The sequence below is a fragment of the Aspergillus fumigatus genome, chromosome 1, assembly GCF_000002655.1.
Source record: "Aspergillus fumigatus Af293 chromosome 1, whole genome shotgun sequence".
Taxonomy (NCBI): Eukaryota; Fungi; Ascomycota; class Eurotiomycetes; order Eurotiales; family Aspergillaceae; genus Aspergillus; species Aspergillus fumigatus.
Window position 1 is genome coordinate 4726032 of NC_007194.1, and position 22471 is coordinate 4748502.

General features: G+C 49.5%; 4 protein-coding genes across 4 annotated transcripts; 1 reads left to right on the top strand and 3 right to left on the bottom strand.

The window, feature by feature from the left end:
* Nucleotides 1–4660: 4660 nt before the first annotated feature.
* On the bottom strand, nucleotides 4661–7707 carry AFUA_1G17310 (uncharacterized protein). Its single transcript, XM_077804013.1, has 10 exons — nucleotides 7232–7707; nucleotides 6943–7131; nucleotides 6802–6871; nucleotides 6701–6748; nucleotides 6547–6649; nucleotides 6245–6486; nucleotides 5872–6192; nucleotides 5558–5815; nucleotides 5161–5509; nucleotides 4661–5113 (listed from the first exon to the last, which is right to left on the bottom strand). The coding sequence occupies exons 2-10, from the start codon at nucleotides 7081–7083 to the stop codon at nucleotides 4972–4974; spliced, it is 1674 nt and encodes a 557-aa protein (XP_077660180.1). The 5' UTR covers nucleotides 7084–7131; nucleotides 7232–7707; the 3' UTR covers nucleotides 4661–4971.
* Nucleotides 7708–11179: 3472 nt separating this feature from the next.
* On the bottom strand, nucleotides 11180–12482 carry AFUA_1G17320 (putative endo-arabinanase; the record flags this gene model as incomplete). The annotated part of the gene is made up of 2 exons (XM_748007.2): nucleotides 11457–12482; nucleotides 11180–11405 (listed from the first exon to the last, which is right to left on the bottom strand). Exons 1-2 carry the CDS (start codon nucleotides 12266–12268, stop codon nucleotides 11180–11182), a joined length of 1038 nt encoding a protein of 345 aa, XP_753100.1. The 5' UTR covers nucleotides 12269–12482.
* Nucleotides 12483–13622: 1140 nt separating this feature from the next.
* AFUA_1G17340 (putative dioxygenase) lies at nucleotides 13623–16638 on the top strand (the record flags this gene model as incomplete). The annotated part of the gene is made up of 5 exons (XM_748008.2): nucleotides 13623–13688; nucleotides 13813–14100; nucleotides 14157–14465; nucleotides 14599–16265; nucleotides 16335–16638. The coding sequence occupies 4 exons, from the start codon at nucleotides 13623–13625 to the stop codon at nucleotides 15127–15129; spliced, it is 1194 nt and encodes a 397-aa protein (XP_753101.1). The 3' UTR covers nucleotides 15130–16265; nucleotides 16335–16638.
* Nucleotides 16639–16798: 160 nt separating this feature from the next.
* Nucleotides 16799–20981, bottom strand: AFUA_1G17350 (putative CP2 transcription factor). The gene is made up of 4 exons (XM_748009.2): nucleotides 20293–20981; nucleotides 19528–20229; nucleotides 18307–19451; nucleotides 16799–18257 (listed from the first exon to the last, which is right to left on the bottom strand). The coding sequence occupies exons 1-4, from the start codon at nucleotides 20304–20306 to the stop codon at nucleotides 17935–17937; spliced, it is 2184 nt and encodes a 727-aa protein (XP_753102.2). The 5' UTR covers nucleotides 20307–20981; the 3' UTR covers nucleotides 16799–17934.
* Nucleotides 20982–22471: the final 1490 nt, after the last annotated feature.

The window sequence follows — 22471 nt, forward strand, 5'->3', positions numbered from 1 at the left end:
CAACCGAATAGATCGGATCGTGACCTTTTAAACAAGACTTGGTTTACCTGTACCAAAGAATGCCTCGGGCTGCACAGCCGCACTGCCCGATCACCAGCCACTCTGGGGCTGAGCTTTTCCAAAATGTCGACTTCGGATTTCATAGTCGCTTAGGTTTGGATCTGAGCCTCTTCTCTTCCATGGTCAGTGAGAATTCATGTTGAGAATAATGAGGAGAGGCTCTGTTGGGATATTTTAGCAGCGAAAGCCAATAGATGCGGGGAGAAAAACATATTTTGGGCGAGTGACCTACTATCAGTATGGAATATGGTCACTGTTGCTGGGTGTTTGGACCCTCAACTTACGAGGCTGACTCGGTAGTCTCAATGGATCCAGTTCTAGCTCTTTGCGAGTACTGTCCATTTCCTCTGTAATGCCCTGAAGGCGTTGTGGGGCAGCCGTAGAATGACCACTGGGTCAATGAAATGCTCAAACCATGCATTCTATCTGCATATCAGAGTCAGTAGAAGAAGTGAATATCTGTGGCATCATCTTCATCTTTCTCAAAGGATCATTTATAAAAACAGGTTAGTGAATGATTTCCTGATAGTCCAGTGAATAGTAAGGGGCTATTACTTGTATCATTATAGATTTTCGTACTTGAGCTTCCTCCTGTAAACAACTCCTCCGTCCTAATCTGCCCTCACATTCTGCCATCCGCTTATCCTCTCACGTCAGAGACCAGTCGTACCGTGCCTCTACGATCACTCAAACACGTCTTAGCCTTTTCCACCAACGGCCAGGGACAAAGATGGGAACGAGTTGGGTCGAAATTTGCGGAATAAAAGGAGAGGTCGGCTTTGATGCTACTAGGATCATCGTTGTGATCTTCTGTTAATAAATACAAGACCCTAGCCTGAGAGGACTAACGTCCCGACACCTTCTTAGTCAAGTGGTATTATATTTTGACGGTTATGAGCCCTATGCTTCTACCGCAGCAGACATGGTACATGATTAGATGTCCCTGCAACCCCTGAGACCCCAGGTTCAATTGCGAGATGGCACAGTCTTTTCTGAATATATGGAGCGCAGGAGCGCTAGAGCATATAAAGCGCGCGCATGGGGACAAGTGAAAGGCCGTGCATTTGAAATAGCCTTTACAGAGTACTGCTTGATTAGTGCCTGAACGAACCCAGACAGCTTGGAGTTCTGGTATGCGAAGGTTCAGGTATACTGGTATACCGCTACGCATCGCTACACACTGGTACAACGCCATACCTGGGGGAAGGGGGAGGGGGGGGGTGGTTAAGAATATAAGACCCTAGGCTGATAGAACTAGCGTCCGGACACCTTTTAGTCTAGTGATCTTCATATGCTCCATATTCTGGTCGCCAGTGGTGGCCACATTGTCCACTACCTGTGGTTAGTTCTGATATGTGTCTGTGAAGAACTGGAATAGTCACTGACCTATCTATGCCTATTACAGTGGAACGTGCCCTAATTGCACACCTACTCGTGTATCGGGCGCCCCGGGTCCACAAGGCCCTCAAGGCCCGCCAGGTCCTCCGGGACCTCCACTGTGGTCACCATCAAAAGGTCCATCAAGTTTCCAAACTGCAATTCCTATTCTAACGAGCCCCCGTTGGGCGCTGTATGGCCTGAGGTATAAGACATAAGGCGCCAAATCAGCGAATCCACTTGGTGTAAGTTCCTCTATTATTCCTGACGTCTTTACTAAATAAGCATTTGATATCCATATAGTATGAGTATTGGATATCTACTGGTTGCTGGTATAGTTCTGTCATATGTTTGGTATAAAAATAGTCCTCGACGACGACAGCAGCCAAAGAGAAGAGGAAATTTGAAAACAGTTGCAGAACAACTGAACCACAAAAACACGCCTGACGTTCCAAATCCACCTAGAGCTACTTATTTTGGTTCTGATCAATGGCTGAGAGGGAAGCGGAAGACGTCATGATTTGTTGTAGACCATTTGCAACATATACCCTATTTTGTGTACCTCCCTCCACGTCACTCAACCAGCCAAGCCATCTAGTCTTTGTCGCTGAGGATTGAGTTCATCTACAAACTATACCTTTCTTCGATACGTTTTCTTCTTCAGCTGTGTCGAGAGAGGTCACAAATCACTCCCAACTGGAACGACCTCATCCGTTAACACCATGGAGACAATCTTGACAATATTATGTGTTATACCTGGAGGCCTGCTAGGCTGTCTAATATACATCCTAATCAATGCAAAAAGGTATGTAGAAGTTTATGAGAAGCATATCAAATATATATTACTGTGATGACAAGTAACTCATGTTCATAGGGTCTCTGGAAGATGGACGTGCCGATGTCAACATTGTCAACATCGAAATCCGGGCCAGACAGACAGCAATGTCACAAATCGCCCGATCTTGAAAACTGAGAGCTTTGAGTCTGGCACAGGCTATTTGAGTCCATCTCCAAATGTCTGTCAGGCCGACAGTGAAGCCCCAAAGCCTCCGCCTGTGACAGATCCATGCATAGTCTACTACTGTTAATACTACTCCTACTTCTATCGTTATCACTATGCGAATAACGGCCAGACTGCCAGTGAAATCACAAATGCTCCGTCCTCGACGACTGAGGGCTCTATGCATCGCATCAGCCGTTGGAGGCCTAGAAAGAAGAGGCGTGCGCTTTCCAGCCGTATCCAAGGCTCGGTGACTTCTAACTCGACGGCTGCAGCATTCTCCAATCCCTCAGCGCAAGGAAAACAGCAAATGAACATAGGTCGTCCCAGGGCCTCTATCTTGAAATCGGTCTACATGACGAATCGGACATCGAGGATACCTCGGCCGATTAACAGGGAAGGGCTGCACTGCCGGTCACGGCCTAAGAAGGTAACCTTTGGGGAGATCTGAGTGACTCGGCTCTACAAATGGACATGCCACATTATATGAAATGTGGCATGAGTCTGAATTATATTGTGACCAGCGACATTGCTTCCGTATTGTCTATGTCTTCCACACGTTGTCTGCAGAGCTTTCGAGATTGCTCCTAGGCTTGCGAGTTATCATTCAGCTCCTGTTGAAACTGCAGTTTTATTGTTCTACGTGTTCATATTCGTTCTATACTCATGTTAATTTCTATCAAAATGGCGTAATTGCTAGTCGGTCCGTCTATGAGCGGGCACCGTCGAGATTAACAGTCAACAAGTGCTTTGCTTTTGCTGAATTGATTTGAGTATCTTAATGAACTGCTAAGCTTATAGGGCAGTGAACAAGTGCGGAATATCGCCCAATATTCCTACCATGGTCTAGCAAGCCAACAATAGATACTAGCGACACGCAGACAGAATAAACCCAGCCCAGACACAAGACATGTAGCCCTGTGCGCTCGTCCGTTGTCGTCGATGCCACTCCACTATCGCCGTCGCAATGTTCCTCCTCGAAAAGGTCTAGAGAGTATGATGATACGGAGAATCCCTCCGGTCCTAGGTGGTCATTAATACCGTCTTTGCTCTGGCTAGGTTCATGCTCTCGTCCACGATGCTTTCATTGGTTATCGAATCGAAAATGGCTTGTTGAAAGAATTTGATGGGATATATGTCCAACTCGATCAGTGCTGCCACATCTTACCCATGCGATGTTGCCATTACTACCTAACCGTGTCTAAATGTTGGCCACGGAATCTACGCCGTCCGGGTGGAGGAGGGTTGTTATCAGCGGCCCGTCCCGAGAGGGATGGCCGGATGGCTGATTGGGGGGGCATAGGCAGTTTATTATATAATGAATATGACAACATCAACTTGCTTCATCTGCTAACCCCAAAGGGACTTCCATTATTTTATGACTGGGATGAAAGGTGAATGATGAGTGTATCGCCTCTCAATGAATGCATCGGCAAGCTAATTTCAGTCACCATAACGTAAATACCCTGTTGTCTGCAACTTCATGAAAACAGCATCCTGGTCATTGGAGGATTGCCTGCATCCCTTTCCATGGCCACGTCAAGGCTGTCTTCAACCTGCTTGTGATTAGCGGAGGCCTTCGCCAAAGATCATAAGGATTAATCGCTTAGCACTCAAGATTCGAAGGAGCAATCCAATGAAGACGGGGCGCTGCCAATTTCTGACAAAGGATCTCAACCGGTTGCCAACCTCGTCAGCAACCGGGTTGAGGACAACCCCCAAAGCCTTGAAAACGAACCAGGCTACGAAGAGCACCGGGACGGTTCAATCATACTCGAATTCAACTAGAGCCCTCATGTTTAAAAATGAGACAAATCAGTAATCCTAAACGTATAAAAAAGCGAGTGTTATGGATATGGGTAAGCGAATGTGTTAATAACAGCGACGGGAGCGACGGGAAAGGGAGAAGCAAGGCTCTCACGGAGGTAGAGCGAACAAGTAGGACGCTTGATGGGAAGACCTATTCAGAGATTGGATTTTAACACCAGTGAAGGGAAAAAGTTTTCCTTGAACCGGATCTCCACGGTAAACCGTGAGTTCAAGGGAGACGAAATTGAAGGTAAGAAAGAGTTAAGGAAACTTCGAGGGCGATTGGGCCACCAGCTACGAAAGAACGCTCTCCTTCCCGTTTCAGGCAGTATGATATGTCTCAAGCCGGGGCAGGCACTCCTAGTAATCCATGCCGTATCAATCAAGGCAAGGCGTAAATGGGAAGATCTGTCCTCCAATTCTACATCTACTGAGTTTGCTATTTCCAAGGGAAGTGAATTAAAGTGTCATCAGGTTGTTTGTACTTTCGTACGCTTCTCCGTGAGCACCTAAGTATGTTGCAAGTTGCCAATTGGACATCAAAGGGAATGCAAAGTCAGAGAGGCCAGTTCCAAATTAAAACGTATATATTCAGAAAGCCACGAATCGTAGTATACAGTGACCGTGTCGTGAAATCATCAGACGAGAACCTAGTCGAATCGTTTCATCAAAAATGCAATAGGCACAGTCACCTCCCATTTACCAGAGATAAACCCACGGGACAATTAAGCCTCGTCGGTGATCTTCTCGACGACGTGTCCATCGGGCTGGACAACAACCTTGTCGACCTGGAGCGAGGCCTTGACGGGCTTGGGCTGCTGGTAAACCCACTCGAGTTCCTCCAGCGTACGACCCTGGGATTCGACACTATTCGAGTCAGAATAGCTCCTCGGAAGACGGGAAAGAGCACATACCCAAACAGATACCAGCAGAGAGACTCGAACAAGTCCCAGCCGACGAAGATCCAAAAGTAGTGGGTGGAGATGTTCTGTAGACCGATCGGGCTGGCGTACTGGCTGACGAAACTGATGCAGCTGACCATGAAGCCGGAGAGGGCGAGACCCTTGGCACGGGTGGTGGTTTCGAGGGCCTCGGCCGGAATGACGCCCTGCAGGGGGGTATAGGTGAAGGAGAAGACGAAGTTGAAGAGGTAGTAGAAGGCGACGGCTGTTTGGCCGTAGGTTTTGTTGATGTTACCGGTGGCAGTCTGCTTGATCAGGGGCTCGGAGACACCGGCGTTGACGGCCATGGTGATGGCACAAGCTAAAGAGTCAGCGGCGATTCGGGGAGGGGAATGGGAGAAGAACGTACCAAAAGTACCCCAGACCAAAACCTTCCGACGGGGCATGCGATCGGTAAGGGCGACGGCGGACAGAGCCCCGATGGCCGAAACGATGGAGTTGACCAAGTTCATCAGCAGCTGCATGGAGCTGGAGGTGTAGCCCAGGGTGTTGTAGATGGTGGCGTTAAAGTAACCCAGACCGTTACCAGACCACTGACCGAAGACGGAGATCATCATGACCTGGAGGAAACGCCAGCGACCGCTGTGGGTGAAGAAGAATGGGCGGTCTAGCCGATCAATCAGCTCCTGCAAATGAAGGGTTTGTCGGATGGAAAGTACTCACAATCCCACCATCTCTTGTCGATACCATCCAAACGAATACCCTCTCTCATTTCCTCGACCTCCAGGAGGACGAGGCGGGCATTCCGGTTGCCATTACCGTGGTACTTGGTCAGGAAAGCGATGGCCTTCTCCTCCTGGCCATGGGCGATCTGCCAACGGGGGGACTCGGGAATGAACCAGATGGAACAGACGACAATAATACAGGCAAAGCACTGCAGGATGAAAGGAATACGCCACGAGTAGTCGTTGTCGATGTTGTTGCAGCCGTAGGTGACAGCCGCAGCGGGGATAGAACCACCGAACCAGCCGCAGTTGTAGAAACCTACCCAGTTCAGCAATTGCTGGCACATTTTTAAAGTTGTGAGGTGACTTACCGACGGCACGCCCACGCCAGTGGGGAGGAGCAATCTCAACAGCATACGCGGGGGCAGACACGACCATCACCTGGATACCGAAACCAAGAACCACGCGGCCGACGTAGAACTGGGGGAGATGGTTCGCAGTCGCGATAATGATGGAACCCGCGATAATGATCCAGGCGCCTACGAACATACACTTGCGGCGACCGAGCCTGTCGGAAATAACGGCACTAAAGGGGGTCGCGGCGATGGAACCACTGGAAATAGAAATACATGAGATAGAGCCTCGCAAACACTGCGTTCGCAAGAAGACTTACACAGTATAGAGGGAGGTCACTAGGGAGACCTTGGGGCCCGCCAAACCGGTGTGGAAGGTATTCTGATAGTGTTTCATGGCGAGAATGGCCCCCATAAGCGAACCTATCCTTGCATTAGGGTTGTGTTCATAACGAAAGTTCCAGATTCACGCACCATCGTAACCGTTGGCACAAGCACAGCAGAAGGCGACGAAGATGCAGACTAGCCGTTGTCAGCCTTGTATCCATATCAGCGGCAATGCAGTCTACACGCACAGTACAAGTGGATCGACTCCTTGCTCCATCTGGGGATAGGGGTTTCGTTGATGGCGGCATACAACTCGGCCTATTTGACTCTTCTTGTCAACACATGTCGTTCAAGATGCGTGTTGATGGCCGACTGCGGAGGTAACTAACGTTGAAAACCTTCCTTGTCTTCGCACCTCCGACCTTGGCCGCCTCGCCTTGACCAACAAGCCCGGCAGGCTTGTTGTCGGTATCGGAGCCAGGTGAGCCATGCTCTACCGAGATGCCGTGCTTCTCATCAGTCGATGACATGTTGTCGGTGCTTTATCCTCTGAGAATGGGATCAAGTCGACCAGATTGCTGATTCAATTGGAGGGATCAGTAGGTAGACGAAGAAGGATCCGTGAATGACTAGGACGGTTGGGACAGCATGAGGTTCTTATAATCCTCCTGGTTATACCTTTTCCGATCTGGGATGTCACGCACATGGGGCGAGGCCGATGCTTTGGTACCGACGCTGTGGTTGGTACGGGGAAGAGAGCACACACGTTGATTCTGACCTCTAAACTGAGAGACACATACTTTGGAAAGTGATGAAAAAGCGAGTCAAACGGGGCCGGAAATCTGGAGACTAGTCGTTTCTGTTCGGGAGACACGCCCGCGTTCCCGTCTTTCACTGCGTGTCAAACTGGGGATGACCCCAGACTTCCAGAGCCCAACGCTGTAGAATAGATTCTAGTTGGTGGGGAAGGGAGAAGGGCCCCTATCCACAAGGGGTAAGGAGGGTCTGACATTGAAAGGCAATCGTGCCACTCCTTCAGTAGAGCCAAGGGATACTCATAGTTTCAAAAGTCTCAGATTGGGTCTGGGCTAGCCGAAGTCCGTCGTGAAGAGGACATGCAAGGGCAACGGAGGGCACTAGACTGTATCAGTCAAGGCTCGAGGCGGAACTTGCTCCGTGTCGCATTCCACAAGGATGAAAATCATCGCCATCGCAGCATCTGATTGGCTCATCAGGACTCTCTCGCCACTAAGCCTAAGCTGAGATCTGGTTGCACCAATCAGAGGGGTGGATCATAACACCACAAGAGTCTCTCTATATTTGGCCCTGGGAACGATGGCAAGACATTTAGATCAGTAGCAGCTGAAGCATGACTGGACCCATTTCAACGGAGGACCATGATTTCTCTCTGTCAACAGCTGTCAAGTCTCCCAGGTACACTCGATTTGGGTGAAATAGCGTTCCGGTTGGATTCACACTGCTGACCTCCCTAGTTGAAGCACGGACCTCCCTGGCTGCAGCTCCTTCATTTCGAAGAAAGGAAAAAAAGGATGAAATGGCTGTAGCTACGATATGCCACCAATAGCAACCAGACCACATGTTACTGTTGTGATTCCTTATTCGGTCGGCTGCGTCGCCCTCCGCTCCCCAAACGGATAGGCTCCGGAGCCTAGGCACTCTAACAGTAACGGGTCCCCTTGGCACGAGCTCTCGCTTACCAGACGGCTGTGGATCATCTACAGCTCTCAAGATTTATGGGGTAGACTAGCTTTGGGTTAAGCAGTACTCTGTACTCCGTAGTCTGCCAAATGGTTGACAGAGCCAATGATGGATACCTCGGAATCTGCCTCTACCCGACGCTTAACCTATCCCGAGCCTGAATTTGACGTGCTCCTGTGGTAAGAGTGGAGATATCCATCAGAAATCATGGATCAAGCTGGAAATACCAGTAATCTACTCCAGACAACCAACCAACTTGATCATTATCAAGCTCTACTGGATCCACCACGCGTATGACTTGCGAACCATGACCAATATATCCTCCCCACGCCGAAACAGGAATGGTCACATTACACGGGTGGCCAGAGGAGACTTGACCATGATGAAGAGTCTGTTGACGGGCGACTGATTTGTGTCTTGCAGGTAGCCGAGGCTATCAGCACTGGCCCATCAGCAAGTCAACTCATCATATGGTCATCTTTTCACAAGCTGTAAACGCTCAAATTTTTGCTTTGCAGTTCCCAAGCTTCTCTTGGCCTACGATAGCTGGAAACGAACGAACAGATCTTGCTGGCACAGAACTGACCTCCTTTGCCCGAAAATAGTAATAACTACCGACAATTAATCTTGAGTTCTCGTTTCTTAACGGTTGTCTCACTTATCCAAGGCCAAAAAATGCATCACACCCATGGCCTATTAGACTAGCTTCGTTGACTGCCCAACACTCTGCCATTTGGCCGCGTTGATTGAGCTCAAAGCGCCGCAGATGCACGAGTAAGCCTCGTCGAGGTCAGTGTGACAGGAGACAGGCACTCCTCCTGTGACTGGGGAACAGCCCGTCCAGGTTTCCATTTTCCACATCTAGCAAACCGGGTCTGTGGCCACTGAATGGCGAATCTTCCTGAACTTACGACCAGCACTCTCTTCGAAGCACCAACCGACGACTAGAGATCATTCCAATGGCATATGCACTGTAATCTCCTGTGTAAGATTCCCCATTAACCCGTTCGTTCGCCAAAGTCCCAACACAGCGTAAGCGCAGACATCGATTGGACCTAGCTCCGGCAAGTCGGCCCGTCCGTCTCCAGTTTGTTTGCGGCGGCCGAAATGAATTCATTTAACATTCACCCTGTCTACAATTCTTCTGGCACCGACAGCGTGGATCACCTACTTTCGTTGAAATCTGGATGGGGGTCTCGAGCTCAGTTCCTGTTTGTCCAGGTTCGGGTGCATGCATCCTTCACACCTCTTGATCGATCGGTCAATTTCGGATGCAGTCGGGTGGGCGGGGGCATATTGTCTAATCCTGTAGCCGACTTGGGGAATCATGGAGATGCTTTGCGCATGATTGCTACCTATCATATTGTCCATGTGTGTCTCGCCACGTGCTTCCAATGGACGTCTCCCGGAGCTATGAACTCGTTCGTGCATCTCCAACCAAACCGCTTCGGTCCACGTGGGGTAATCAGGTTCTGTCTAAAGAGTACTCCTTGCTCCTCAATCCGGAGGGCATGAAATTTTGATGCTTTCCTTTCAAGAACGGATCCCGGTAAGGATCCCTATGTCGATGAACTGGCAGTCGGGCTGAAGCGGCGAGTTCACGGCCACGAGCCCCTTTATGCTTACAGGGCATGTCCCTCACTGACCTTTTTTCACTTCATTTAGGTACTTCTAACGACATCAGACGCCTCCTCTCTCGGCTTCCCGTCCCGTACTTGCCGACCGCTATCCCCCATAATATCTCCAGCCATCAAGATATCCAAACTCTACTCCAGGACGAGTCACCCCTTTTCTACAAGGTTACTGGCCCTCCCAAAAGCAACACTATGTCCCGCTCTTGCAACCACTTGTATGGAGCTCGAGTAGAATGGTGTGCACCATTCCTGCTTGCTGCTCTTGGAAACGTGCGCCATACCGTCCACGGCGATAAGTTCCCGGGAAGCAGGTCCCCGGTAACTCTGTAGACGTTCCAGTGTACGTCGCGGTGGGATGATGATGAACGCGATACTAGAACATACTGATTGTCCAATCTTCCGCGGTTCGGCACGCGCAGCACATCTAGAAATCACGGACGGTGTCATACTGTTGATGGCGTTATCCCGACCGGATCAAGGATAGCACCGCCGGCAGTGGGTTTCAACCACGCTGCAGTAGTTGTAGGACAGCCAGTCCTGCAACTGTGGCCGAGACGATTGCAGACTTGGTTGCTTTCAGTTTTCTCCCTGGTGCTTCTGACTCACGGGGTATTTCAAGGTATAATATATCCAACCCAAGCTTATCAAAATCGTATTGCAGTATTGACAGAAACCTCCCTGCTATCCTCCTTGCATGCAGGGTATTGGATTGTGGACATATACCCCTTAATGCATATGATATAGGATATTGACAATTCATGTTATCTGCGAGAGGCAACAACAGCTGTCCGAAGCTTAATATTCTGACCAGATTAGGGATACGCGGCTGGATTGCAGAGAAGAGCATCAGAACAATTATTCTGCTGTATCCCTCTTCAAGGTTCGAGACCATACATTAACTTGGTCGCTGGAACATAGAGAACACACAGAACTATACACATAACATCGGGAGTATCACATATCAAAGCAATCGGCAAACTAAAAAGTCTGCAGTCTATGAGCTCTTACCCATCTTGACCATATATGTGACAGAAGGAAGAACAAATTTGACTGGTTCCTGCACTGGAACCGGAGGATCTGGGGTCCTGATCTAGTCAGCTAAGTCATTCATTTTCAGGAAGAAGACTCACTTGACGACAGGCCATCCATCCTTGTACTCGAGATAATGCCAGCCCAGCTGGGTATCCTTCGAACCTATCAGCCTAGCCCAAGCTTGAAGAACGATGTACTTACACTTTCCTTGAAGCCGATAGACCCGTTGACTAGCGGACAGTCAGCCACTGAGGCCCATCGGGATCGGAAAAGACTCACAAAAGTGATAGTAGAGGATATCACCTCGCTTGCCATTGCCCGGCAATACACCCTCACCACCCGGGGCGTAGACATTCCCGTTGTTCGACCCGTAAACCGTCTCTCCATGTCCCTCGAGAAGCTTCTTGCCGGACCTATCCACAAACGGACCGGTAATGCTCTTCGACCGACCGACGCGAATCCGATATCTGAAGGGCGCGTCAGTCCCGCGGGAAGTCAAATGTCACAAACCCACTTACTCCTCCCCTTTGAGCGGAAACCCTTTCTGAACCATCTGGCAACAGATCCCCTGGCTGAACCAGAGATAGTAATACGGCTCGTGGTACGACATGTACGCTCCCTCCTGCGGGCGCCAGTTCCCAGGCTGGTAGCTCAGGTGCGTTGCATCGGGTTTGTTCTCGTTCTTGATCGCCAACGTGCCGTCCTGGTTCACCTGCAGCGGCAGGCTGTAGATATCATCCCAGTAGCTCCCGTAGATGAGATACGGTTGTCCGGTCTTCTGGTCAACCTGGAACGCAGGATCAATGGCGTTGGTGTTCTTGTACGGTGCGATCTGGGAACGTTCGCCGGAACCGGTGTTGATCAACGCGCCGTGGTCTGTCCACTCCTTTTCGAGGTCCGACGTGGAGGCATATCCAATGGCGCTATCCTGGCTACCGGTCTGGCTGATGGCGTAGAAGCAGTAGAATCTCCCTTTGTATTTGGTGACGGTGGGAGCCCAGGGATGATTGTTGTTCTTTTTGTTAATCACGCTGGCTTTACTCAGTACAGTACCCACTTTTGTCCATGGTCCCGAGATGCTAGAAGCCTTCCAGTAGGGGATGTGGAGGCCTCCTCTGAATAGGTAGAGCGTGTCTTGTTCCTCGATGATGTTGGGGTCGTGCACCTGTAGGTTGCCACTGTTCGGCGCGGGGAAATCGTTGGAGAAAGTAAAGATCTTGGTAAGGTCGTCGGCCGTTGGGTTGAGGATGCGTTGACTGTGTCGCGGGAGGACGGCCGCGAGGGAATGGGAAAGCAAGCTCGGAAAGAGAAGGAGTTGTAATAGAATCATGGTGTTAGTAGTGTTAGTACCAGGAATGAGTGATGTGTCCTAATTGCTGATGTATCCAATGTTCAGGGATTATTTATATACTTTCCACATCTTAATTGTATCTTGAAGCCATTGCTCCAACTCAGGCTCATTCTCCTCCTGTGGCTCATCTGTTGGTAATTGATATCCAACACCAACACCAACACCAACACCAACATGTTCGACACGATATAAATGATCCGCTGATCCATGCCAAGCTCACAGCCCCTGGATTAATAATTACATTCTCGGCCGTTCTGTCTCTATTTTCAAAGAACAGAGTTGGTGACGGTGACTGTTTGAGATGAGCCAAATGATAACCGCATCAGGGCCCAAGCCTGACTGTCGCAGCCTTGTTGGCCCCCAACATCAACCCTAGTGTATCGCCCGCAACGAACTCAAACGGGAATAGTAGTAAACGCCTTGCACTTCATGTAGCATTCTATTAATAGCAGACCATCTGTCAGTCAGAGTCGCTCTGGGGTATATACTCAATGGTAGAAGCCACCTGAGATTGTCTGACGGGCCGACAGCATGGTACAGCACAGAGATAATGCCAATATGCGAGCAGCAAAAGAATTGATAGAAGATAAACTCGCAGTCTCCTATACTTTGCAAGGTTTGAAAAACAATCCCAAGCTGAGATAGTTTCAAGTTCTTGACGAGTTCTGACCTCAGCCCTGAAACTGTGCCGTCGGGTAGGCTGTACAACGTTGCCTCTGAGAAAGAATGAATAATAAGTCGAAAGGTCTCCCGCCTTCAGACAGTTTGGACTCAAAATTTGTGGAGATTGCCCAGGAAGGTCGCACTGTTGAAAGAGAGTATGCCTGCGTGAGAAGAACACTTTGATCATTCACTGAGTAGATTTCGATAAATCCACATCTTTTGTAGCCTTCGGAATCGATGCTGTATATGGCCCTGTGCTCGAAAAGATCAGCCGCTGCAGCATGGCTTCGAGCATATGTCGCGCCTCAAAGTCATCTCACACTTGGGCGATGCCAGTATATCTCTGTCAGACGGGTGGCGGGGGAATCCCGCTCCGCAGCTTCATGGGAGCATCTGATCGCTTTGATGAATATAAATGATTGCAAGAGAGAAAGGAAAGAGCATGTTATAGTCAAAGAAATCAAGGGAATTTCATCTGCAGCATGGGCTCGATAACAGCGACCAACTCCAAAACCTACCCACTTGAGACTGGTAAGTAGACCGCATCAAGCTCAGATAAGGCATGGTTTTGACATCTAATAGCTGGCAACCAACAGAGAGCAGCGTGAGCCCGTCGAATTGCGAGTCACTGGAACATTTCCACCACTGCTTGCAGGCACATTGTATCGCAATGGACCCGGCACCCACCGTGTCGACTCGAAAACAGGGTCGTATGCTCGCAGTCACTGGTTTGACGGTTTCGCACTGCTGCATCGATTCAAGATAGTTTCCACGGATGGCAGCAACTGCCGCGTGTTCTATAACTCTCGATTCCAGGTTACGCGTTGATGGAAAAAGCACGCCGCACCGGAGACCTGAAGGAAGTCACATTCGGCCAAAAGAGAGACCCATGCGAGTCGTTCTTTCAGAAGATGAAGACTGTCTTGGTGCCGACTGATTCTGTGTCGGATCCACAGATGGTTAATTCAAACGTCACTGTGTTTGCCAACATGCCCGGCATGCTGAAACATGGCCCTACCGGACCGGCGTCCTCACATTTCAAGGTGCTCACTTGCCTTACTGATGCAAACCAAATCACACAAGCAAATCCGGAGACCCTCGAGCCAATTGCCGCGAGCACGCAACAAGAGCTACACCCAGATCTGAAGGTACTACACTTCCCCGTGATTCTTCCGCGGCAGGGTTGTAACTAATTGGTGATCAGGGACAACTCTACTGTGCACATCCGCAATTCGATCATAGAACGGGAGACGTATACAATTACAACCTGCACCTGGGCCCGAGGAGCACCTATCGCATATACCACACTTCGGCACATACATCCAGAACAGAAGTCATTGCCACATTCTCAATCAAAGCAGCCTTTATCCATTCCTTCTTCATGACAGAAGACTACATCATCTTCTGCGTCTGGCCCGCCTACTTCAAAGGACTTGGGACGTCCATTCTCTGGGAAAGAAACATGCTCGACGCAATGAAATTTGACCCAACGGCCCAGTCGCACTGGTTTGTCGTCGATCGCAAGAGCCACTGAGGAGTGGTCGCCAAGTTTGTCAGTCCACCGTTCTTCGCCTTCCACACAATCAATGCTTTCCAAGAACCGGGAGACCAGAATACCGCGGATATAATTCTGTGATTTGATGCAGTCCACCAGCATGGACACCCTGCATCGAACCTACTACGAGGACCTGCTGCCGCCCAATGGCGAGGCTTCGAATTTCACATTGAGAAGGTCCGAAACACCCATGACCGTCCGCTATCGCCTGCCCCGATTGCCCAAGGAGTCAACGACCAGAACAGTTGTCACCGCGGAGCGAGTTTTTGGATTCGAGTCTGGTGAACTCCCAACAATCAACCCGCGATTCGCTACTAAAAGAGCACGATACCACTATTGCATCGTTAACCGAGGACACACCTCCTTCTTTGATGGAATCGGAAAGGTTGACCTCGAGACGCAAATAATCCAGTACTGGGGTAGTGACACAGCACCCCATACGTCCTCTGAGTCGATTTTCATTCCCGATGGCACTGGCGACGCCGAGGATGCGGGATATCTGCTCAGTGTGGTATTGAATGGAGAAACAGGGGCGAGTTACCTGGTTTGCCTTGATGCGAGGACATTGACCGAGGTCGGCAGGGCTGAACACGACCACGCGATTAGTTTTGGGTTGCATTGAAGCTATTATTCGGCCATTTAAGTATCCTGCAACTGGTCTGTGTATTAATGCGATTAATATTAATTCCGAGATTGTGGGTTGTCGCCACTGATGAACACAGTGTTTCACTACTTCGAGCCCAGAATCAAAGTCATTAACTGTTCTCTGGACAGAGCATGTAGACAGTTTTTGTTTAATGCTAGTTTCCACAGTGGACGTTTCCTCATGGACTGTTCCTGCTAACATTAATGATATTTTCTAACATGGTGCTTGGCACAACAAAGACAAATAGAACAGAACTTTCAGTATCCAACAAGTGCCTGCATCAGTGTTTTATGGAAGGCCGACTCTAGATATAATATATCCGCATTGAAAGCAGTTGCATTATCTCTCAGCCATTCCGTACACTCCCGTAGTCGTCGCAACTGTAGTCGTTGTGATGGAGGTGTTATTGTCGTCAGCCCAAAGCATTCCTTCTGATCCATCCTGTTGGGCCTCCGTCTGACATCCAAACCAGTTTCAGGCTCGGCAACAGTGATATTGTTGGCTTTGGCTGCGATAGAAACGCCAGTCTTCCGCCCCTGCTTTGGCAGCCGGAGGCAAGATAAGAGCCAACTCACGACGCCGGTCCGCACAGAAGGAGTCGTGGCTGGACGACGTCTTCTACAGACCAACTCGTTGACGGAACTGTGCCCAACAGGGAAATGCCTCAGTGCTGTCTGAATGGTTCTTGGTGGATGTAGCCCGGCCTCTGGGTATTGTAGTTCAACTGGCTCTGAGGTAGCTCCTGCTCTGCCAGTTCCTTGAATGCAGCTCGCTGCTGGAGTGGGTCAGGGTGGGTCAGGGTAGTACTTGGTGCTGTAGGTAGAGACATGTGTCAAGGTCTGGTGATCTGGTGTGATTCGGAAAGCTTTCGTAGTATGCTGCAAGTGATTGCTGTGTTTGCTACCACAGAGTAGTCGAAATGTTCGAGGAAATAGTTGGCACTTGATCGTAGTTATCCTTCCTCGATCCAACAAACGTGGGCGAATTTTGTGCGTGGATCAAGTGCATCTGCAACCGCCCTTTCACTGTTCAAACCTCTGGCCAGAAAGCCCCAGAGTCAGGAGGGGCCGAGAACACAGATGAACCATCTGAGTCATGCCTTTAAATAAGATGTGAGTCCCGGTATGATACAATGGTCTTCGAAGGATAGATGTAACGACTTACCACCTCCTGCTTATCAGCGCGCTAAGACGAGCGATTGCCGCAATAACAAGCAGTATCAGGAGCAGGATAGCCAAAAGAGTCTGATCCATGATGTCAATTGGATAAATTGCAGTAGTGTGTAGTCCAAAGTATATGCAGCAGGTTGCTTTGATGACACCCTTCCGTCTAGCTGCAAGATACTGTAGTTGATGGAAGAGTTTAGAAGGAAAGGGGGAGTATGAGGAGATTATATACATATTTGTTTGCTGGAAGTGAATGCATGAATTTAATACACAGTGAATGCTATCTACCTGTTATGGGAAGTTCCGATAGCGATACGGCTTTAGCCGTTCGATAGGCTATTATTCTTCACTATACTAAGGCCTTTAGGTGAATGAGGAAGATTATCTAACATCTCAGGAAATCAAGCACTGACTCTAATCAGCTATTGCGGTATTCATAAGCACCTATTTTGCTAAGTAATAAATTGATCGAAGCACTTTTAGTATGTTAAAATATTAGAATAGTCTACTATATATAACCTTTACAAACCAAAAAGTATGGCTCAATAGCAGATCTTATATTCAACGTCGCCCATCTCGATACTTGACAGACTGATGGCTGCAATGAGATTATCCAATTGGATCGATTGTTTGTACTTGTACTAGTCAAGAGCAGTACCTGTGTTTATTGGACGTATCTCCGATTTGATGCCGTTAATACGACGTGATTAGATCTTTACTGGCAGGATACTTGAACCTATATATTCTCCAATAGCTCCTCCATGAAGAGACATACAGTGTTGTATTGTGATTGGTGACTGGAAGATCAGCCTTCAGGAGTTTTGCGATTCTTACCAAGCATATCAAGCCTCGAATTTGCAAAAATTCTGAGCAGAAGTTCGAACTGGTGCTGCCAGATTTCCTTCGAAAGAACGTTGGATATGTTACAGGTCGCAAACTTGCAGACCGACAAGAATATGGCAAGAATCTCCGACAGGCTTTCGAAGACGACTACGAGTGAGGCAATCAGAACTGATCCGATCTGGTATGTCTCATCCACCGCTCTCGCCGGATGCCCTTCATTGAGGAAAACGTAGACCGATCCTACTCCACTCCTCAGCTCTGTGCAGGGATGGATGTAAGGATAATTCATTGTTCGGCCTGGCAGGATCGAAAGTCGGGTACTTTTTTGAAGCGATGCAATTGGCTTGACCGTTTCAATGAATAATCATAGGTTGTTGAAACCACAAGCTTTTCATTATTCTGATGGGCAAAACCCTGCTAGTAAAAGTATATTGCCATTCCTGACGCGGTTTGAACCACTGTATCTCGTGCAATGAATACCAGCCTTCTTCAAACGCTTTCGGCGCAACTTGGACGGCAGATAAATGTCTTGCTGGCAGATCTTGTTTGGTATTAAACTGTATATCCTAGGCTTTCTTTTCATGTCGTCGCTTCATAGCTTCATACCCATCCAGTAGGCGTAGTCTAGATGTTCATGCAGGTCTAAAACGTACATCATCACCAGTCATGCAAATGCGGTCCGCGGCAAAGTCATATAATCAACAATCCTTGAGTGCGCACAAAAACCAGAACCTGATGCTCAAAATCTGTCGGGTATGCAGAATAGAACGCATCAGAAATGTAGCTGAACCTCGTACCTGGTGCTGTCTCCTTCTCCCTCGCCCTCTCCGTCGCTGCTAACCGGAGCAGGAACCTCGGTAAATTGGGCGATCATGTCTTGTCCTTCGGGGATTGCTCCCACGACGTCATCGTCGACGGCGACGCGTAGACTGTTCGGATTGATATGGACGAGACTGAGGATACGGTCTGGTTGGACGTTGTATTTCTTGGATAGTTGGTCAATAAAGTCGGATGCGGTGCGCTCGGTGAGGTATACGGCGCGGTAATAGGGTTCCTGCTGCTGTTTGTCCTGGATTCGGACGTAGAAACATGCCACTGCCTGTGGTCAGATGATATATCAAATCAAATAGCGCTGGCAACTTACCATGCCTAGGGCTGGATGACCGGTCACCGGTATCCGACTCGGGTGAAGATCGACCATTTATATCGCTGAGGCCGGGATCAGGAGATTCCATCTTAGGCTCAACAGTACTTGCATCTCGGCCGAAAGGACGACGTGGGAGCTCGACCAGGTCGCCATGAAAGTTGACCCCAACATCAGTCTCGGACGCGCTGTCCCGTCCAAAAGACACAGGCGTGGCCGAGTCCCGAGGTAGAGAAACTGGTGATTGGTCCGGATCATCCAGCACATCGCCCCGCAGTGAGAGCAGACTCACTGGCTGGGAGGACGAAAAGAGGTTGCGCAGCTCGAACAAAGCCCGGTGTAAATCGTCTATGCCCGTGAGGCTGTTGGAACGGCTGGGGGAGAGGCTCATCGAGACGGCATGATTCTTGGTCAGCCCGTGTCCCACGCCTTTTCGCCGTTTCCGCTTTCCCAGACCATTATGGCCGTCGATATCTCCCTGCGCGATTTGCCGTTCAACCTTGTGAATCGCTTTCTGCACATGCGCCACATCGTTGGACAGCTTTCTTTCCGCTCCGTGGTCGCGAAACACCTTGACCTTGCAGTAGCAAATCTCGGCTTCGGTGTCAGATCCCGACGCAGGAGTGCCATCCTCGAGGCCAATCATCTCTGTTTTGACGCATAACCTCGTCGGAACGCCCTTGACACCCTTGGATAGACTGAAATCGGTCGACAAAAAGTTCAAGCGGACGTTGATCACGCACTCGGAAGAACCGGCTTCCGGAGTGCTCGTCCAGGTTACACAGAACCCGTCAAACGACGCGCTGTCCACCTTTTTGATCCGCGGCGCGTTCTTCTTCGATCCCAGACGCAGGTCCACAAACTCCAATGCTCGCATCTTCCCCCCTCGTTGTTGCGCCTCGACCGCCCCTCGCGCTTCCTTCCAGAGTCGCCAGCACCGGGCCGGGTTCGATCGGTGTGCCGTTTCCTCAAAGGTGATTCTCACACTCGTGCGATATTTGACGGATTGTGTGGCGTGCGCCGGGGGTGTAGAGTCGACAATGGATACCGAGTATGACTGGGACTTGTTGAGATAGGTGACTGGTGGTTCATGCGCATGATCCGTGATAGCGGTGGGAGCGAGGAGGGTGACACGATAGCGGAATCTATTACATTGTGACAATTAGACCGAGTCAGCAAGCAGTGGGCCGATGGTAGTCGTCGACTTGGCGGTGGACTTACGGATTCTCTGGCTTCGATGGGAAGTCGGCGCGGTCGACCGCGTCCGACCCCACTGGGAGGAGAGGCTGCGCCACATGTCCCAACATTTCTGTGAATGAATCTCGATGGCTTGCCGCGTCCAACAAATCGTCGTATGAGTTTGCCTCGAACGAGACGTTGCTCGGTAGTAAGTGGTTTGACGCAAACGGGTCCATGTTCTGAAACAAATGGTGCTGGTATTGCGACTGCAAACCTGCCACACCTCGAGTTGCCGTCGCCGCGTGTCCATGTAGTTGTTGTTCTTGTTGTGGTAGGTGTGGTGGTGGTGGTGGTGGTGGTGGTGGTGGTGGTTGGTCGTGAAAGTCAGGTTGTACGCTGACCATCTGATCCCATATCCAAGGCGTGCTGGCCAGATTCCATTCTACAGTTGGGGTGTGAAGGTCCCCCGCAGGACTATGGACTACGGCGCACATCTGATTAACAGTGGGAGCAAGAAGGCCGGCTTGTAGGGCTGAAGGAGCGACAAAGTCGACTACGTTCGAATTCGCATGGTGATGGTCGAACCGGGGGTGGTATGATTGTGATGGAAGTATGGAGTGATTTGCGACCTTCGCATCGTTGTGCTCGACTGACGCCTGTTGTGTGAGAAAGGGGTCTGCGATGACCTGGGAGAATTTCCTTCGAAACTCCCCGATCAGCTCTTCTCCTGGCTTCTGCTTCGTCCTGCTGGTGGTTAGACTCAAGGATTATCTCAAACCCCGTTCCTATCCCAGAGAAAAAACAAACCTTTTGTCAAACATTTTCCTCGCTTTGGCGTGCAAGGGTTCCGTCTATCGAAGGGCCTCACGGGTCACGAACAACACGGCAGACACGAGGATTATATAACACCAGTGGCAATTTATTTTATTTTTTAGCCGTCAGAATTTGAGCCACGCGGCAGATATCAAGTCTGGAGATGAAATGACGTCCTCCGAGCGAGCGAACAACGAGCGAAAGGCGAACGCATCCCCCTCGAGTGATGAAGCGACGGGGAGAAAGGAGGGAAGATACAGATGGCAGGAACGGAGAAATTTGGATGGTACAGGTGTTTTTATCTGATCCTGGGGTCCTGTTCAGGCCAGGTCAGGGTCACAGACAAACAGGCAAACACCAGGACCACTGGACATGCTGGGTCTCCAAATGAAGGTACCGACGAAGACCTACTACCGTAGTACAATAAGAGGCGGACAGGACACCAATTGGGGATCAGCGGTGGGAGGGGGGAAGAGAACGAGGGGACATGGACACGGACTCGGCCTGGTAATATTGAATATATAACCAATGTTTAATGTTTAATATCAGTAGCATACAGGTATTTAAATATGAAATCATAATTTATGACTTTTCTGTTCCCGCTTTCCCACAATGATCATAATCTGCGGGAGAGTACTCCTTAAAGGTATCCAATACTTTCTTACTCTCCGTACTGCCGAGCCATCTAGAAGTCGTGCCGAGAGCGTCGTGTGAGTGGAAAAAGCCTGAATAACCAGTGGGGCCTTTTCTCTAGCCTCATGGACATCAGCAGCCAAAAAAGGTCGCTTGATTGGAACGGAAGTTCCAGCCGAAAGAGGAAGTGCAAGAACTCGGCCCAGAACTGGTAAAAAAGAAAGAAAAAAGGAAAAGGAAAGGAAAAGATAATACTTCTGCTCCTTGATCCCAATTAAGTTATGCAAGGGGTCATTGCACTCTCGGAGAAGGCGACGCCTTTCACTGTCGCCGCTCGGGGTACGGAGTAGACAGACAGATGTGTATTATTAGTATTGGGGAAGAAGTCTAGACTTGCTTGCGTTTGCCATATATTTCTATGGTGATTTGCTCTATTGAGAGTATTGACCAGTATTGACGTTCGTCCTCTTTCATCTGTCACGCCTGATCTCTTGATCTTTAATTCCTATTCCGATGCTGCTGCACATTTTACACTCAAACAGGCTCGCTTATGGAAAATTTACTATACAATGTGGCTTGATCTGCCACTCGATTCTACATGGGGGTGTATTTTATCTTTGGCAGAAAGATACCATGGCCAAGGTCAACTCAACGCCCCTAGCTGTCAGCAGGATTCTGTAGAGGAAACTATACTTGACCTGCTTCAGGGCACTACCCTTGCCTCTGCAGCTATGAGAATGTCTCCATGTGTTGTCTTTCATGTCTTGAGTGACATGAAAACGCCAAACTTCGGCACAAACCGCTAGAGAAGCCATACCTAACCGATTGTAGTATTTTCCTATTCATTGTCTTCTGTGGATTCGTACGTTTCATGGACAGGGAGAAACCGTCCAACGTAAATCCAAGCTGTAGTGTCTGATGACGTCAAGATATGTCGTGGGGACGGGAAGGTTTCATAGGTGGGCACGAGCAACCGTGGTTCACTCCCTATGAGCAGCCTGGACCAAGCCAAGAGGAATGAGATCTGATCTATCCAGGATACTGTCTACCTGCGCCACCTCCGCGTATATCATCGGCATTTTCATCTTGAAGAGGTTTAAGCCTGTACATTACAGTACCCTGAGGCTCAAAAATGCGCCTCTGTTCTTCTCTAGTTCTGCCAGAGGTACTTGCACTCAGATTATGAGCATGATCGCTCAGGACTACAATGCAAATCCGAAGCAAGGTCTGCAAGAAGATATTCAGCTATTTCCACGCACTTTAAGCTTCTCTCCTCGTTGAGCGGATGGATCATGATCTCTTTCCTGCAGTTACGGTGACGTCAGGCCAGCGCCTCGTTCTGTCGAGGGGTAATGGATCTCTGAAATCCAGTTGTATGGTAAAACTCGTCGAATCAGATTGGCTGGAGCCCCAGTGGCCGAAAGAGGATCCAGCGAATCAGACGCGGCGGAATTCTCTTCATTTTCCTTGCTGCAGAAATCGAAATCTTTATCTCTTTCGCGAGGACGAATGAACGACGAACTCGTGTGGCTTGACCAGA